The following is a 16,793-nucleotide window of genomic DNA, read 5'->3' as shown; positions in this document are numbered from 1 at the left end:
GGATAGTAATGCCATGCTCTAATAAGAAGAATATAGCAGTAGGGATGTATTACCCACCACCAGACCAGGATGATGATAGTGACTGTGAAATGCTCAGGAAGATTAGAGAGGCCATTAAAATAAAAAACTTAATAATAATGGGAGATTTCAACTATCCCTATATCGACTGGATACATGTCACCTCAGGACAGGATGCAAAGATAAAGTTTCTTGACACCTTAAATGACTGCTTCTTGGAGCAGCTAATCCTGGAACCCAAAGAGGAGAGACAATTCTTGATTTAGTCCTTAGTGGAACACAGGATCTGGTCCAAGAGGTGAATATAGCTGGACCGCTTGGTAATAGTGACCATAATATAATTAAATTTAACATCCCTGTGGTGGGGAAAACACCACAGCAGCCCAAAAACTATAGCATTTAACTTCAGAAAGGGGAACTACACAAAAATGAGGAGGTTAGTTAAACACAAATTAAAAAGGTACAGAGCAAAAAGTGAAATCCCTGGAAGCTGCATGGAAACTTTTTAAAGAAACCATAACAGAGGCTCAACTTAAATGTATACCCCCAAATTAAAAAATATTGCAAGAGAACCAAAAAAGTGCCACCATGGCTAAAAAACAAAGTAAAAGAAGCAGTGAGAGGCAAAAAGGCATCCTTTAAAAAGTGGAAGTTAAATCTTAGTGAGGAAAATAGAAAGGAGCATAAACACTGGCAAGTGAAGTATAAATATATAATTAGGAAGGCCCAAAAAAGAATCTGAAGAACAACTAGCCAAAGACTCAAAAAGTAATAGCAAAAAAAAAAATTGTAAGTACATCAGAAGCAGGAAGCCTGCTAAACAACCAGTGGGGCCGCTGGACAATAGAGGTGCTAAAGGAGCACTGAAGGACGATAAGGCCATTGCAGAGAAACTAAATTAATTCTTTGCATCCATCTTCACAGCTGAGAATATGAGGGAGATTCCCAAGCATGAGCCATTCTTTTTAGGTGACAGATCTGAGGAACTGTCCCAGACTGAGGTATCATTAGATGAGGTTTTGAAATAAACTGATAAACTAAACAGTAATAAGTCACCAGAACCAGATGGTATTCACCGAGAGTTCTGAAGGAACTCAGATGTGAAACTGCAGAACTACTAACTGTAGTCTATAACCTATCATTTAAATCAGCTTCTGTACCAAATGAGTGGAGGATAGCTAATGTGAAGCCAAGTTTTAAAAAGGGCTCCTGCGGTGATCCCAACAATTACAGGACGGTAAGCCTGACTTCAGTACTGGGCAAACTGGTTGAAACTATAGTAGAGAACAAAATGGTCAGACCCATAGATTAACATAATTTGGTGGGGAAGAGTCATCATGGCTATTGTAAAGGGAAAATCATGCCTCGCCAATCTGCTAGAATTCTTTGAGGGGGTCAACAAGCATGTGAACAAAGGGCATCCAGTGGATATAGTGTACTTAGATTTTCAGAAAGCCTTTGACAAAGTCCCTCACCAAAGACTCTTAAACATGGGATGAGAGGGAAGGTCCTCTCACAGACTGGTAACTGGTTAAAAGATAGGAAACAAAGGGTAGGAATAAATGGTCAGTTTGAAGAATGGAGAGAGGTAAATAGTGATGTCCCGCAGGGGACTGTACTGGGCCTAGTCCTATTAACATATTAATAAATGATCCGGAAAAAGGGGTAAACAGTGAGGTGGCAAAATCTGTAGATGATACTAAACTATTCAAGATAGCTAAATCCCAGGCAGACTGTGAAGAGCGAGAGAAGGATCTCACAAATCTGGGTGACTGGGCAACAAAATGGCAGATGAAATTCCATGTTGATAAATACAAACATTGGAAAACATAATCCCAACTATACATATAAAATTATCTAAATTAGCTGTTACCACTCAGAAGAGATCTTGGAGTCATCGTGGATAGTTCTCTGAAAACATCCATTCAATGTGCAGCGCAGTAAAAAATGCGGACAGAATGTTGGGAATCATTAAGAAAGGGACAGATAATAAGACAGAAAATATCATATTGCCTCTTTCTAAATCCATTGTACACCCACATCTTGAATAGTGTGTGCAGATATGGTCGCCCCATCTCAAAAAAGATATATCTGAATTGGAAAAGGTTCAGAAAAAGGCAACAAAAATTATTAGGAGTATCCAACGGCTTCCATATGAGAAAAGACTGGGACTTTTCAGCTTGGAAAAGAGACTACTAATGGGGGATATAACTGAGGTCTATAAAATCATGACTGGTGTGAAGAAAGTAAATAAGGAAGTGTTATTTACTCCTTCTCATAAACACAAGAACTAGGGGTCACCAAATGAAATTAATAGGCAGCAGATTTAAAAACAAACAAAAGGGAATATTTCTTGACACAACACACAGTCAACTTGTGGAACTCTTTGTCAGAGGATGTTGTGAAGGCCAAGACTATAACAGGATTCAAAAAAGAACTAGATAAATATATGGAGGATAGGTCCATCAATGGCTATTAGCCAGGATGGCCAGGGATGGTGTCCCTATCATCTGTTTGCTAGAAGCTGGAAATTGGTGACAGGGAATGGATCACTTGATGATTACCTGTTCCATTCATTCCCTCTGGGGCACCTGGCATTGGTCATGTCGGAAGACAGGATACTGGGCTAGATGGACCTTTGGTTTGACCCAGTATGGCCTTTCTTATGTAGCTAGGTCAGGTCAGTGCTTTGTGACAGAAACCACAGAGATCTTATCTCTATTAGGATTTTACAGTGGGAAAACCATCATATGTTAGTTATCTCACTGTAAAAACAACACCACCTTTTTGGCAGTGAAAATACAGCCATGGTTAACAATTTCATTGCAGATCACTTTATCACAAACATCCAGTTAATGAGCTTATCCATTGCTGCTAGGTGGTTATTTAGATATCATGAAAGAAGGAATTTACTCTACGAGTGGCGAGGTAAGACTTCAAGCCCTACCAGGAAACTCGAATGCCAACTTTACTTCTGCTCACCAGAAGTGCAGAAGGGGACATGCATCCTCTTTCCATTGCCAAAAAGTTCAACGATCCTCTTGGGTCCCAAAAATCAAACGCCTCCATCACTTTTCCAGTTATCAAAAGTTGTCAACTACCTCACAGCCACATGTCATATCCTCCATTCCTTTCCTGTACTGCTCTTACAATGAATACAACTACACTGCAATAAAAATTAAAATTTGGATGAAACACAAAAATCTGAATTTACTATGAAAATAACTAATCCAAGGCGCACCGTACTGATTGTTTCAGAGTAACAGCCGTGTTAGTCTGTATTCGCAAAAAGAAAAGGAGTACTTGTGGCACCTTAGAGACTAACCAATTTATTAGAGCATAAGCTTTCGTGAGCTACAGCTCACTTCATCAGATGCAAGTGATCTGATGAAGTGAGCTGTAGCTCACGAAAGCTTATGCTCTAATAAATTGGTTAGTCTCTAAGGTGCCACAAGTACTCCTTTTCTTTTTGCGTACTGATTGTGTTACTCACTTCAATAATTAAATGAATAACAACTTCCCTTTTTAACTTACCTATAGCTGTCCTAGAATTTAGCACTAGGGTGCCACATAGAGCAGGAATCTTGGTTGTAGACCACAGGCCCAAAAAGAACATGGGGCTTTGGCATGGACCTATCACTCACTGAAATTCATAATCTACAAGTCATATACAGTAATGAATCCCATTGCAGTTTCATTTTACAGAGAAAAAATATTTTTCCCAGGCTTTGTATACTTCAATCCTGCTCTTAAGCTCTACTTCACTATCCATTTTAAACGGCATTAAGCAAATTAATACTGTTTTGGAGCACATAGCACAGTTTCTGTCCACCCCTCTGCAATTTTAAATTGTGCTCCAGCTTTTTTACTGAATTGTCTTCAGAGCTCGTGAAGTTTGACTACAATGGTTTTGAAGAGCAGTTCTCAAACCTTTGGTACTTGGGCCACAATCAGGTGCTATGTGTGTTGATTTAAAATTACTGCCAAAATAAGAACCCACTATAACTACACTGATTAAAATTATGAAGTTGGCACAGCAAATGTTTTTGGGCCAATGAATTCAAAATGGGGTACCTGAAGTCTGGCTCCTAAGCCCATATGTATTTTATTCTGTTCAATACAGGATCTTCTATAGTCATCATCATGGTAGTATCTCAGCACCTTCTAGAAGTGCATTAAACCACATAACTAACATCAGCCACATGTAGTTCCTTCTTTCTCTCATCCTCTCCCCAGGGTTATGCTACTGTGAATACAGTAAAAAGAACAGGGGTACTTGTGGCACCTTAGAGACTAACAAATTTATTTGAGCATAAGCTTTTGTGAGTTTTTCCACTGAATGCATCCGATTAAGTGAGCTGTAGCTCACGAAAGCTTATGCTCAAATTAATGTGTTCGTCTCTAAGGTGCCACAAGTACTCCTTTTCTTTTTGCGGATACAGACTAACACGGCTGCTACTCTGAAACCTGTGAATATAGTGTAGTGTTTTGTTTTGGCTGGGTGGTATTATTATACATATATGCTGCTGTGTGTTTATATGTTAGTGAAGACAAGGTTGAAGGAGTAAGCCTTGCACTTGGCACAGAAGATGGAGAGGTTTGCTATGCTTCAAAGTTCCTACAAAAGTTCATTCTACATTCTTGACCAGATCTCAAGAAAGTGCAATCTCTTGCACAGACAGGGTTTACCAAAACCAAAGCAACTTTTGCTAGTGAGGACAAGACTTTATCTGTGGTATCTAGGTGTATCTTACCCTACACTACCATGTAAAATTGACTACTGCATACAGATACCTACACACAGCAACTGTTTTACAAAATAAATGGTGACAAATACCCACTCTTCTACTGTATAGATAGATAGCATTAAATCCGATAGGATTTTTTTGATGCACCAAATAACATTTTTACTGTGTAGCTATGTTTTAGAAATCAGATTATGGTGCAACTAGAAAAAGATAATCAATGAACTCTCCAAACACCACTCACCTTTCTAACCAAGACCAACAGTGCCCAAAAGAAATGCAGCTTATGCTGTCCAGTATCTGTTTTTATTAAGAATAGTTCATGTAAATCTTTCCTTTTTAGTAACTTTAAACCGTCCTTGAATTGGATCAAGAAGGAAAAACTTGTAAAGTTATAAAGCCAAACATAACACAAAAAAATTCTGGGGAAAAGTTTAAATATATTGACAGAGAAAATGCTTTGTTTTAAAATTTTGAAACAGATTAACAGATTTATTAAACTCAAAAAGATGACAATTTTTTAGAATTCTTATTTTCCAAATATATCTGCTTGTTGGTATTATATATATATACACACACACACAAAGATTATATACACTCACCCCTCCCATCCATCTACCCCATGGTGGCTTAAATGAATCTGCCTTGTCATAACCACTCTCAGCAAAGCCAGAGCATCATAATAAAGAATTCAGTCCCCTTTACCAAAGCAACTCTTTTCAGCAATATCATTTAATATTTATATTACAATAGCACTCCCAAGGATCCAGTTATGATGAGAGATAGTCTCAGGCACTGCACACAATGGGGTCCTGGTCCATGACTAGGGCTCTTATGTGCTATGATAATACCAATGATAATTAATAAGAATACCGTACAAGCATATATGAAGACACAGTCCCTGCCACAAAGAGCATAGAGGTTACTTTTGTACTTTCACTTTTTATATATTATACACACACAGGGTAAGGAGATATTTAATAATGAATTTTCAGAATTGCAAAACATGCCACAACAACATAAGAGTGGAAAATCAAACCAAAAACGGAGATTCAGCTTACAGAATTGGTGAGGACACATTTGTGGCTTCAGAGCACGTACCAGGCAAGATATTCACCTAGCATATCCCAAGGATCCACTAAGATATTATAATATGTATCCAAAGATCCACAGCCAGAGGCCAGTCTTCTCATCAGCTTTAGGCCTTGTCTACATGAGAAAATTTCACCAACTAAACTAAAGGTAGTATTTTAAACTGATTTAGTTAAACCAGTGAAAATTCCTGTGTAAACACTCCTATTACAGTTTAAATCATTTATCTTATTTCCATTTAGGGTATGTCTACACCAGGGGTGGGCAAACAACGGCCCGCGGGCTGGATTTGGCCCCTCAGGGCTTTGAATCCGGCCCGCGGGACTGCCCCCATGGCATCGTGGGCCCTGCCCTGCTCTGCTCTCAGAAGCGGCTGGCACCATGTCCCTGGGGCCCCGGGGGAGGAGGGGGCGAGCAGAAGGCTTCATATGTTGCCCTTGTCTCCAGGCACCGCCACCCGCAGCTCCCATTGTCCGGGAACGGGGAACCGCGGCCAATGGGAGCTTCGGGGAAGGTACCCGGAGGCGTGGCAAGGGCAGCGCACAGAGCCCTGTGCCCCCCTGCTCCCTCAGGGGCCGCGCAGGGATGTCGGGCCAGCCGATTCCTGGAGCGGCACAGCGTGGGGCCAGGGCAGGGAGGCAGGGAGACTACCCTGGCCCCGGTGCGTGCTGCTGCCACCCCAGAGCCGCTTTAGGTAAGCAGCACCAGGCTGGAGCCTGAACCCCACCCCCCAACTCCCTGCCCTAATCCCCCTGCCACATCCCGCACCCCTACTGCACCCCAACCCTCTGCCCTAAGCTCCCTGCTGCACCCTGCACCCCCATTCACCCATCTCCCTGCCCTGAGCCACCTGTCGCACCCACACCCCTCCTGCACCCCAACCCCCTACCCTGAGCTCCCTCCCGCAGTCCGCACCCCTCCTGCACCCCTGCCCTGAACCCCCTCCTCATACTCCCTGGCACGTACTTCAGGAGGTGAAGGCCGCTTTGCCGCCCGCCCCCTTCCCTGAGCCCCCTCATACATCCCGCACCCCTCCTCTGCCCCAATCCCTTGCCCTGAGCCTGTTCCTGCACACCGTACGCCCTCCCACACTCTGCACTCCCTCCCGCACCCCGACCCCCTGCCCTGCATACAATTTCCCCACCCAGATGTGGCCCTCGGCCCAAAAAGTTTGCCCACCCCTAGTCTACACTCACATTTTACAGCGCTCTAACTTGCTGGCTCAGGGGTGTGAAAGATCACCCACCTCAGCGCAGCAAGTCTGAGCGCCTTAAAGCGCTAGTGTGGACAGGCTCTGAGTGATGGGGAGCCAATCCCCTCGTGGAGGTGGAGTACCAGAAGCGCTGGGAGAGCTGTCGCCCAGTGCTTGCAGTCGACCACACTCGCACGTCAAAGCGGTGCCGCGGGGGCATTCAGTTTAAATTAAACTGAAATAGGCCAATCTTAAACCAAAATAAGAGTGCATACATAGGCATTAGCACCAATTTAACTCTATCTGTTTAAAACATTTTTAAATTAAACCTTGTTCCCCAGTTCCACCACATGTGCCTCCTCTCTTTACCTCCTCAAGGGATGATTCCCATCACAATAACATCAAACTTGCTCTACTGGCAACAAATGAAGGGGAATGTTAGGCCTTATGTTATTAACCTTTCGAAATAATAGATGATAATCGAGCTGTCCTTCAAACCAAGAACGTAATTCTTATTGTTGTGCACACAAAATATACTTATTTGCAGGGTAAAGACTCTTGAAAGAGATTTAAACAGTAAGAAGAGGTACAATACCAGTGGGAAGGAGACATTCCAGCGGAGTAAACACACGTTCCATAGCTTATTAACTTTCTGCTTTTAAAAAACAAAAACACAGAAAATGGTGGGTTAAAAAGATTCCAAGCTCTTGCAAACCTCAGCTGTCAATTAAACCTCGCTTATTTTACTGGCGTATTCTTGAAAAAGCACAGTTCAAGTTTACTCTAAGCGGAGGAAATTTACAGACCCATATTTGTTTTCCAAAGAAATAAACAAAGCTTTAAAAGCGTTTTTGGCTGAGCTGCGGGTAACTTGCAGCACGCAGGGCGAGCCCGTTTCAATGGGGGAGGGGGAATTAAGCCACCGGCACGTTTGGCTCTTGCCAAAACCGGATACATTTCGCCACACGGCGCCAGAGCTTAAAGCCAGCGCACAGCGAGCAGTAGCTGGGAAGGAGGAACCACGAGCATCCTCTGTTTACTGAGCTGAAACAGCTGCTTTTAGCTGCAAACTAGGCTAGTAAACTGGGAGGAGGGCTCCACGTTTAGAGCTGAAAGGCAGGAGAAGAGAAGGCAGAGGTCTGGCGGGGGGGCGTGGTGTTCTCGCCTAGGAGCCTGTACCCCACTGGGGGGGAGGAGAGGGATGAGTAGGTCTCCCCCCCCCCAACGAAGCAAAGGGTAACAAGAGGCGCCTGGGAGGCAGCAGTAATAGCGGGGGCTGCGGAGCACGTGGGTTTCAGCCTAGGAAGCAGCAGCAGCAGCTGCTGACCGTGCAGCGCCCCCTGCACCAGGCGCGCGCAGGAGGGCGGGCTGGGAGCGGGGCGCTCGCGCCGGGGTACCTGAGACTCCGTTGCCTGCGGCTGCTGCGGGGGCCTGGCGCTGGGGCGGGCGCGTGCAGGTGCCCGGGCGGGGGAGAAGCGAGGAGAAGAGAAGGGAAGGGAAGGGGAGGAACGGCGATGGCATCGATTCCGGCACGGATCCGTTGCTCCGCGATCGATTTAGAACGGCGGCGGCAGCGGCCGGAAGAGCGAGCGGGAGAGTGGCCAGCCCAGCCCAGCCCAGCCCGGGCAGCGAGCGGGAGGATGCGTGCAGGGGGCAGGGAGTGCGACTGCAGCTGTCCTCGCAGGCTGAGCACCTTTCTCTGCTGCTGCGGACTCCAGTGGGAGCGGCAGGTGCCCAGCCCCTGCGAGATAATCCCTGGGCTGTGCATTTTAGATGCCTGACTGCAGGCGTTCACCCACCTCTGAGACTTTTGCCCCCCCCCCCCCCCCGGCTAAGCTGTAAAGAGAGAGGTGGCAGCTCTTTTTATTTATGCTCTGTCCTCTTGCATGAACGCGTTACTAACCCCGCACGCACGCACGCATAATGATGGTTTTAGCACAGTGTTATGTTACGTTTCTCGTTGATTGGGCGTTTTGTGCGCACACTGTGCCTGGGGCTGGCTAGACCATGTGGAGTGATTTCTTGGCCATTTGGGGGCACTAGGAATTTGCACTGGCTTGTAAATGTTATATTTTTGTTTTTGCGGGGAGGGGAGAATGGGAGACTTAGCTTTCAAGGGAAAATACTAAGCTCCACATTCAAGCTGTAAAGAAAGACAGCAAAAGGACAACAGCTGCAAAAAGAACAGGGGTGCTTTAATAGCAAAGGCAACTCAGATTTTCTTGCATCATCTATAATAGTGTAGGATAAAACCCCTGAGAACAGCATGCTGAAGAGTGAGGCAGTGATCTAGTTCGGCTCTCTGTAAAATCAAGTCAGAGCAGCTTTCCACCGCAACCCCTGCCAACAAACAAAAAGTCATAGAAGAAATAGCTGCAGAAAAAGGGTTGCAAATCATACAGAAAAGCTGTTGCTGATGTTTGAATATTTTATATTTTTTCAGTTAGTGTCATTACTGGATGTGTGTAACAAAAAACAACTTGGTAAGAGAAAATTGTGGGAGAGCCCATTAGGTTTTTATTTCTCTTGAACTAGATTTGGGCAGAGTGATATTTTGAGGGGGGGGACGTTTATTAAATAAAGCTGGGGGACTGCAAAGAACAGTTTTAAAAGCATTGCATTAAGATGTGAGGAAGTACACTTCTGGGATAACAGATTGCAAGATCTCTGGGACAAAAACTGTCTGTGTTTGATTCTGCAAACACTATAAGCTATATAATATAAGGCATGGTCCATTGACTTCAATCTAAGTACTTATATTGCTCTCATCACTGTAGTATTTGAATGTTACAGTCATTAATGGACTTATTTCTTCAGAATATCCCTGTGAGACAGGGAAGTACTAACTCCATTTTAGAGATTGAGATCAGAGGCACTGGGTAGATTAAGTGACCTGCCCAAGGTCACACAGGAGGGCTGTGGCTGAGCTGAGAATTTATCTCAGATCTAAAGTCCCAGTTGAGTGCTTTATCCCACTAGGGAGGCCATCCTAACCTATTAGGACTGTTTAGGGTGGTATACTCTTTGGGCCTGATCTAAAGTGCATGGAAGTGTATGAAGGGCTTTCACTGATTTTGATGGGCTTTGGCTTAGGGCTTATAGCCAGTAGTAAGTCTGTGTTTAATAAAGAGCCTGACTGTGCACAGGCTTACAGGTCATCAGTGCTTAAATTAATAACAATATTGTAGGTCTGTGTTGCTCTGAGTTGTAAAGCTGAATATATTAAGATAACTTCAGATGTGTACGGGTTGATATAACAAGTGATTATATAATGGCTAATGCTAATAAAAATCAATTTAAAATCTAAAGGTGGTTTTAAAAAAAAAACCACTTTCCTTTGTATTAACTTTCCCAAACAAATGGAGGTGTTGCATGAAACAAATGAGAGAAACCATCATGCTTAATTACAAAAAAAACTACCAATACCTGTTAAAAACATTCTGGTTTAGCAAAAAGAAAAGGAGGACTTGTGGCACCTTAGAGACTAACCAATTTATTTGAGCATAAGCTTTCGTGAGCTACAGCTCACTTCATCGGATGCATACTGTGAAAAGTGTAGAAGATCTTTTTATATACACACAAAGCATGAAAAAATACCTCCTCCCACCCCAGTCTCCTGCTGGTAATTGCTTATCTAAAGTGATCACTCTCCTTACAATGTGTATGATAATCAAGTTGGGCCATTTCCAGCACAAATCCAGGTTTTCTCACCCCCCCCCCCCCCACAAACCCACTCTCCTGCTGGTAATTGCTTATCTAAAGTGATCACTCTCCTTACAGTGTGTATGATAATCAAGGTGGGCCATTTCCAGCACAAATCCAGGGTTTAACAAGAATGTCTGGGGGGGAGGGGGGGAGGAAAAAACAAGGGGAAATAGGTTACCTTACATAATGACTTAGCCACTCCCAGTCTCTGTTCAAGCCTAAGATAATTGTATCAAATTTGCAAATGAATTCCAATTCAACAGTTTCTCGCTGGAGTCTGGATTTGAAGTTTTTTTGTTGTAATATCACAGCTTTCATGTCTGTAATTCCGTGACCAGAGAGATTGAAGTGTTCTCCGACTGGTTTATGAATGTTATAATTCTTGACATCTGATTTGTGTCCATTTATTCTTTTACGTAGAGACTGTCCAGTTTGACCAATGTACATGGCAAATGGGCATTGCTGGCCCATGATGGTATATATCACATTGGTGGATGTGCAGGTGAATGAGCCTCTGAAAGTGTGGCTGATGTTGTTAGGCCCTGTGATGGTGTCCCCTGAATAGATCTGTGGGCACAGTTGGCAACGGGCTTTGTTGCAAGGATAGGCTTCTGGGTTAGTGGTTCTGTTGTGTGGTATGTGGTTGCTGGTGAGTATTTGCTTCAGGTTGGGGGGCTGTCTGTGCGCAAGGACTGGCCTGTCTCCCAAGATTTGTGAGAGTGTTGGGTCATCCTTCAGGATAGGTTGTAGATCCTTAATAATGCGTTGGAGGGGTTTTAGTTGGGGACTGAAGGTGACGGCTAGTGGTATTCTGTTATTTTCTTTGTTAGGCCTGTCCTGTAGTAGGAGACTTCTGGGAACTCTTCTGACTCTATCAATCTGTTTCTTCACTTCCGCAGGGGGGTATTGTAGTTGTAAGAATGCTTGAGAGAGATCTTGTAGGTGTTTGTCTCTGTCTGAGGGGTTGGAGCAAATGCGGTTGTATCGCAGAGCATGGCTGTAGACGATGGATCGTGTGGTGTGGTCAGGGTGAAAGCTGGAGGCATGTAGGTAGGAATAGCGGTCAGTGGGTTTCCGGTATAGGGTGGTGTTTATATGACCATCGTTTATTAGCACTGTAGTGTCCAGGAAGTGGATCTCTTGTGTGGACTGGACCAGGCTGAGGTTGATGGTGGGATGGAAATTGTTGAAATCATGGTGGAATTCCTCAAGAGCTTCTTTTCCATGGGTCCAGATGATGAAGATGTCATCAGTATAGCACAAGAAGAGTAGGGGCATTAGGGGACGAGAGCTGAGGAAGCGTTGTTCTAAGTCAGCCATAAAAATGTTGGCATACTGTGGGGCCATGCGGGTACCCATAGCAGTGCCGCTGATCTGAAGGTATACATTGTCCCCAAATGTAAAATAGTTATGGGTAAGGACAAAGTCACAAAGTTCAGCCACCAGGTTAGCCGTGACATTATCGGGGATAGTGATCCTGACGGCTTGTAGTCCATCTTTGTGTGGAATGTTGGTGTAGAGGGCTTCTACATCCATAGTGGCCAGGATGGTGTTATCAGGAAGATCACCGATGGATTGAAGTTTCCTTAGGAAGTCAGTGGTGTCTCGAAGGTAGCTGGGAGTGCTGGTAGCGTAGGGCCTGAGGAGGGAGTCTACATAGCCAGACAATCCTGCTGTCAGGGTGCCAATGCCTGAGATGATGGGGCGCCCAGGATTTCCAGGTTTATGGATCTTGGGTAGTAGATAGAATATCCCAGGTCGGGGTTCCAGGGGTTTCTGGTTTAGGATTCTTTGTATGATTGTGCAGTCAACCTACAAATAATAACTATCATCCTAAACTATTAAAACTAAAATAATCTGGGGCCTAAGGTTGCAATTCTATAACTGGACTCCTGCATCTGCGTGGAAGTCTGTTGTCTTCAGGGGGATTCTGTGCAGGCATAAAGGAGCACCAATTGCAGGATCAGGACCTGGATTACTGTATCCTTTCTGAGATTTACTTTTTTCAATGCTTTTGGCTTGGATCATGAAACGACTTCACATGAAAGGTTTTGGTCCTAGTCAGTTTCATTTTCTAGTTTCCCTGCACTCACAATACAGAAGGATGATCTTTAAATCTAAATAAGCATATTTTCATTTATATTTAAGAAAGTCATGGAAACTGTTTTCATTTAAGATTGGGTTTTGTAAATATATGCAAAATATATAATAACAGAAAAACAAACAGCATGAGGCCTCAAGTATCTGACAATGTCTCTTTAAATTTAACTTTTAAAAGGTTCTGGATGGTTTTGTCATTGCTCTTTGAGGCCCTGAAAATATGGCTTTTAGTTGCCATCTTTTAGATCGGTGTCTGATTTTGCTGATATTTTAGAGCTGGTTGTCCTGTAACAAATGCCCTTTCTTATTCTATGTTACTTCTTAATATCACCTACCATCTCTTTCTTTTTTGAGTTCTCAGTGTGTTTTCCTGGGGTTCAAGTCCTGCTTTGGCTGGCAGCTTCTCAGAGGAAATATAAGATTGCTCTTTTTTGGACAATTTAGAGGAATTATACTGAGCCCTGCAGTAGAGGGCAGCAAAGGAACATGGCTCAAGGAGTGAGCTGGCAGTTGCTATTTTCAAGTTTGTTAGTTGCATTTATTTCCTAGAAGAACAGAGACTGTTGAAGCAATCTGGGGCTCCTGCAAACCCATTCAATGGGAATACCTTACTCCAGGATTTAACACGCCACCTTCTCTTCCATTCAAACTCTATATTATGTTGGTTCAGGGGCCGTGTCAGAGAAGAGAAATAGGTAATAGATGCACTGGGGAAATTAAGAAAGGCAAATTAAGTGAACAGAGGTTTCCAGTTAAACTGGAGGATAATGGAGCTATTATGCCCAATATAAAGGAAACAGCATCCCAGTCCCCTAGAGATATTGAGCTCTCAGTTATGACGCAGCCAGTGCTGCGTAACACATGGACCTGAAGCATGGTCAAAAACTCACTGCCCCTAGCGGTGGACCCCATTAACAGACTCCAGTGGCTTTAGGTTTGGTAACATAGGTATGTCTACACAGCAAAGAAAAACCCGCGGTTAGCCCATGGCAGCCAGTTCAGGCTCACAGGGCTCGGCCTGTTTCATTGCTGTGCAGACTTCCGGCTCAGGCTGGAACCTGAGCTCTGGGACCCTCCCACCTACCAGGGTCCTAGAGTCTGGGCCTCAGCCCAAGCCCAGAAGTCTACACAGCACTGAAACAGCCCCGCAGCCTGAGACTCCGCAAGCCCGAATCAGTTGGTACAGGCCCACTGTGAGTTTCTCTTTGCTGTGTAGACGTACCCATTGTCTTTGGAAAAGGATGTAGCCTTTAGGTATTTTTGATCTTTCAGGTGTGTTCTCCAGCAGTTTGCAAAGACGTTAAGAATAAAGATTAAAATCTTCACACAAATTTTACTCCTCAAAGTTAGCAAGAAACTCAGGGCAGTGGTAGATGGAGTGCTCATCTTGAAGAAGTGGGGGTGGGGTGGGAAACAGATGCAGTCTGGAAGCATTTTAATGAAAGATATTAAAAAATGGTGACGGACTTACTTTACACTACACATACCAGCAAGGTCATCCCCATGACAGCCCTTAGGAACAAATCCCCTCCCTATTTCAAAATTGTCTTCCCACTCTTGAGATTCTATATTTCAAACAAAGGATCGGAACTGGACAGGATTTTGGAGCATATCAACATCATTCTTTAAACAGGTTAAAGAGCAAATTTTACAGAGGCTGAGTATGCTGCTTCCCACAACATACCTGGCTCGGAGCAATAGAATGAATGGTAATTCATACCTTGCTACCGCAGCCTCTGTGGTGCCTCTGCTCTCATCCTCTTATTTAACATTCTCATTGTCTTTTTTCTTTCAGTTTTGATGATAGTTTTCTCAACCATAGATCAAGTGATTCATTCTCTCCTGATGTTGCTTCTGTTTCACAAACATCTGAATCAACCTTTCTGAGAACAGTTTTCTGTCTGTCCTCAGCGGCTAATCTGTCCAGCTGATGTGAAGTGCTGGTTTGGAACAGCATGCCTTTTTGTCTCCCTCTTGTTTGTCTTTTCTGCCCCCCTTTCACCAGTTTTCTGCTGCTGTTTCTGTCCTATATTTGTCCCCCTCAAGTTCTGCTCCTCTCCATTTGTCTTCCTTTACCTCTTCTACTTTCATTCCTTCTCTACTTTCCCTAGGGTGACCAGACAGCAAGTGTGAAAAATTGGGAAGGGGGTGGAAGGTAACAGGAGCCTATATAAGAAAGAAAAATCATGACTGTCCCTATAAAATTGGGACATCTAGTCACCCCAACTTTCCCTCCTTCACTGAGTTCTTTTTCTGTTCCTGGGAGTATGTCTACACTGCATCTAGAAATGAACCTCCCTACCTGGCCCCACAGAATTGTGGTGGTGGGGCTCGCACTAGCGTGCTCAAAAAGTAGCTATAACATATACACAGCTATTTTTAGCGCAATAGGAAGAGCTGCGCTACATCAAGTCTGGGAGGCTCCATCCCAGATGCAATGTAGACATATCCTGAAAGATCCAAGTGTAATGGTCAACTGCCTGCCAGCCATTGTTGTAACAAAAAGAAATGGAGGACTTGTGGCACCTTAGAGACTAACAAATTTATTTGAGCATAAGCTTTCGTGAGCTACAGCTCACTTCATCGGATGCATTCAGTGGAAAATACAGTGGGGAGATTTATATATATAGAGAACATGAAACAATGGGTGTTACCATACACACTGTAACGAGAGTGATCACTTAAGGGGAGCTATTACCAGCAGGAGAGTGGGGGCGGAGAAAAACCTTTTGTAGTGAAAATCAAGGTGGGCCATTGCCAGCAGTTGACAAGAACATCTGAGGAACAGTTGCCGGGGGGGGGGGGGGGGGCAGGGGGAATAAACATGGGGAAATAGTTTTACTTTGTGTAATGAAACATACACTCCCATTCTCTATTCAAGCCTAAGTTAATTGTATCCAGTTTGCAAATTCATTCCAATTCAGCAGTCTCTCGTTGGAGTCTGTTTTTGAATTTTTGTTGTTGTAATATTGTGACTTTTAAGTCTGTAATCAAGTGACCAGGAAAATTGAAGTGTTCTCCGACTGGTTTTTGAACGTTATAATTCTTGATGTCTGATTTGTGTCCATTTATTCTTTTACATAGAGACAGTCCAGTTTGACCAATGTCCATGGCAGAGGGGCATTGCTGGCACATGATGGCATATATCACATTGGTAGATGTGCAGGTGAACGAGCCTTTGATATTGTGGCTGATGTGATTAGGCCCTATGATGGTGTCCCCTGAATAGATATGTGGACACGGTTGGCAACGGGCTTTGTTGCAAGGATAGGTTCCTGGGTTAGTGGTTCTGTTGTGTGATGTGTGGTTGCTGGTGAGTATTTGCTTCAGGTTGGGGGGCTGTCTGTAAGCAAGGACTGGCCTGTCTCCCAAGATCTGTGAGAGTGATGGGTCGTCCTTCAAGATAGGTTGTAGATCCTTGATGATGCGTTGGAGACGTTTTAGTTGGGGGTTGAAGGTGATGGCTAGTGGCGTTCTGTTATTTTCTTTGTTGGCCTGTCCTGTAGTAGGTGACTTCTGGGTACTCTTCTGGCTCTGTCAATCTGTTTCTTCACTTCCGCAGGGGGGTATTGTAGTTGTAAGAATGCTTGATAGAGATCTTGTAGGTGTTTCTCTCAGTCTGAGGGGTTGGAGCAAATGCAGTTGTATCGTAGAGCTTGCTGTAGACAATGGATCATGTGGTGTTGTCTGGATGAAAGCTGGAGGCATGTAGGTAGGAATAGCGGTCAGTACGTTTCCTTAAGTGATCATTTTCATTACAGTGTGTATGGTAACACCCATTGTTTCATGTTCTCTATGTATATAAAATCTCCACACTGTATTTTCCACTGAATGCATCCGATGAAGTGAGCTGTAGCTTACGAAAGCTTATGCTCAAATAAATTTGTTAGTCTCTAAGGTGCCACAAGTACTCCTTTTCTTTTTGCAAATACAGACTAACA

General features: G+C 43.9%; 1 protein-coding gene across 12 annotated transcripts in view; it reads right to left on the bottom strand.

Moving 5' to 3' along the window:
- Window positions 1-8,851, bottom strand: part of TPK1 (thiamin pyrophosphokinase 1) — a 480,985-nt gene extending 472,134 nt beyond the window's left edge. For 2 of the 12 annotated variants that reach the window (XR_012157430.1, XM_073332802.1), the window contains exons 1-2: window positions 8,445-8,845; window positions 7,643-7,699 (exon numbers count right to left, since the gene is read on the bottom strand). Coding sequence is in view for 10 of the 12 variants with exons in the window: in XM_073332802.1 (XP_073188903.1) it covers window positions 7,643-7,685 (43 nt within the window). In the remaining 2 variants the exon portion in view is untranslated. Of the gene's footprint in view, window positions 1-7,642; window positions 7,703-8,444 lie in introns of all 12 variants that reach the window. The other 10 variants (XR_012157429.1, XM_073332798.1, XM_073332795.1 and 7 more) reach the window with 10 other exon arrangements.
- Between the last annotated feature and the right edge of the window lie 7,942 nt (window positions 8,852-16,793).

The sequence above is a fragment of the Lepidochelys kempii genome, chromosome 2 (genome assembly GCF_965140265.1).
Source record: "Lepidochelys kempii isolate rLepKem1 chromosome 2, rLepKem1.hap2, whole genome shotgun sequence".
NCBI classification, from domain to species: Eukaryota; Metazoa; Chordata; order Testudines; family Cheloniidae; genus Lepidochelys; species Lepidochelys kempii.
This window is presented reverse-complemented; position numbering and strand designations above follow the sequence as displayed.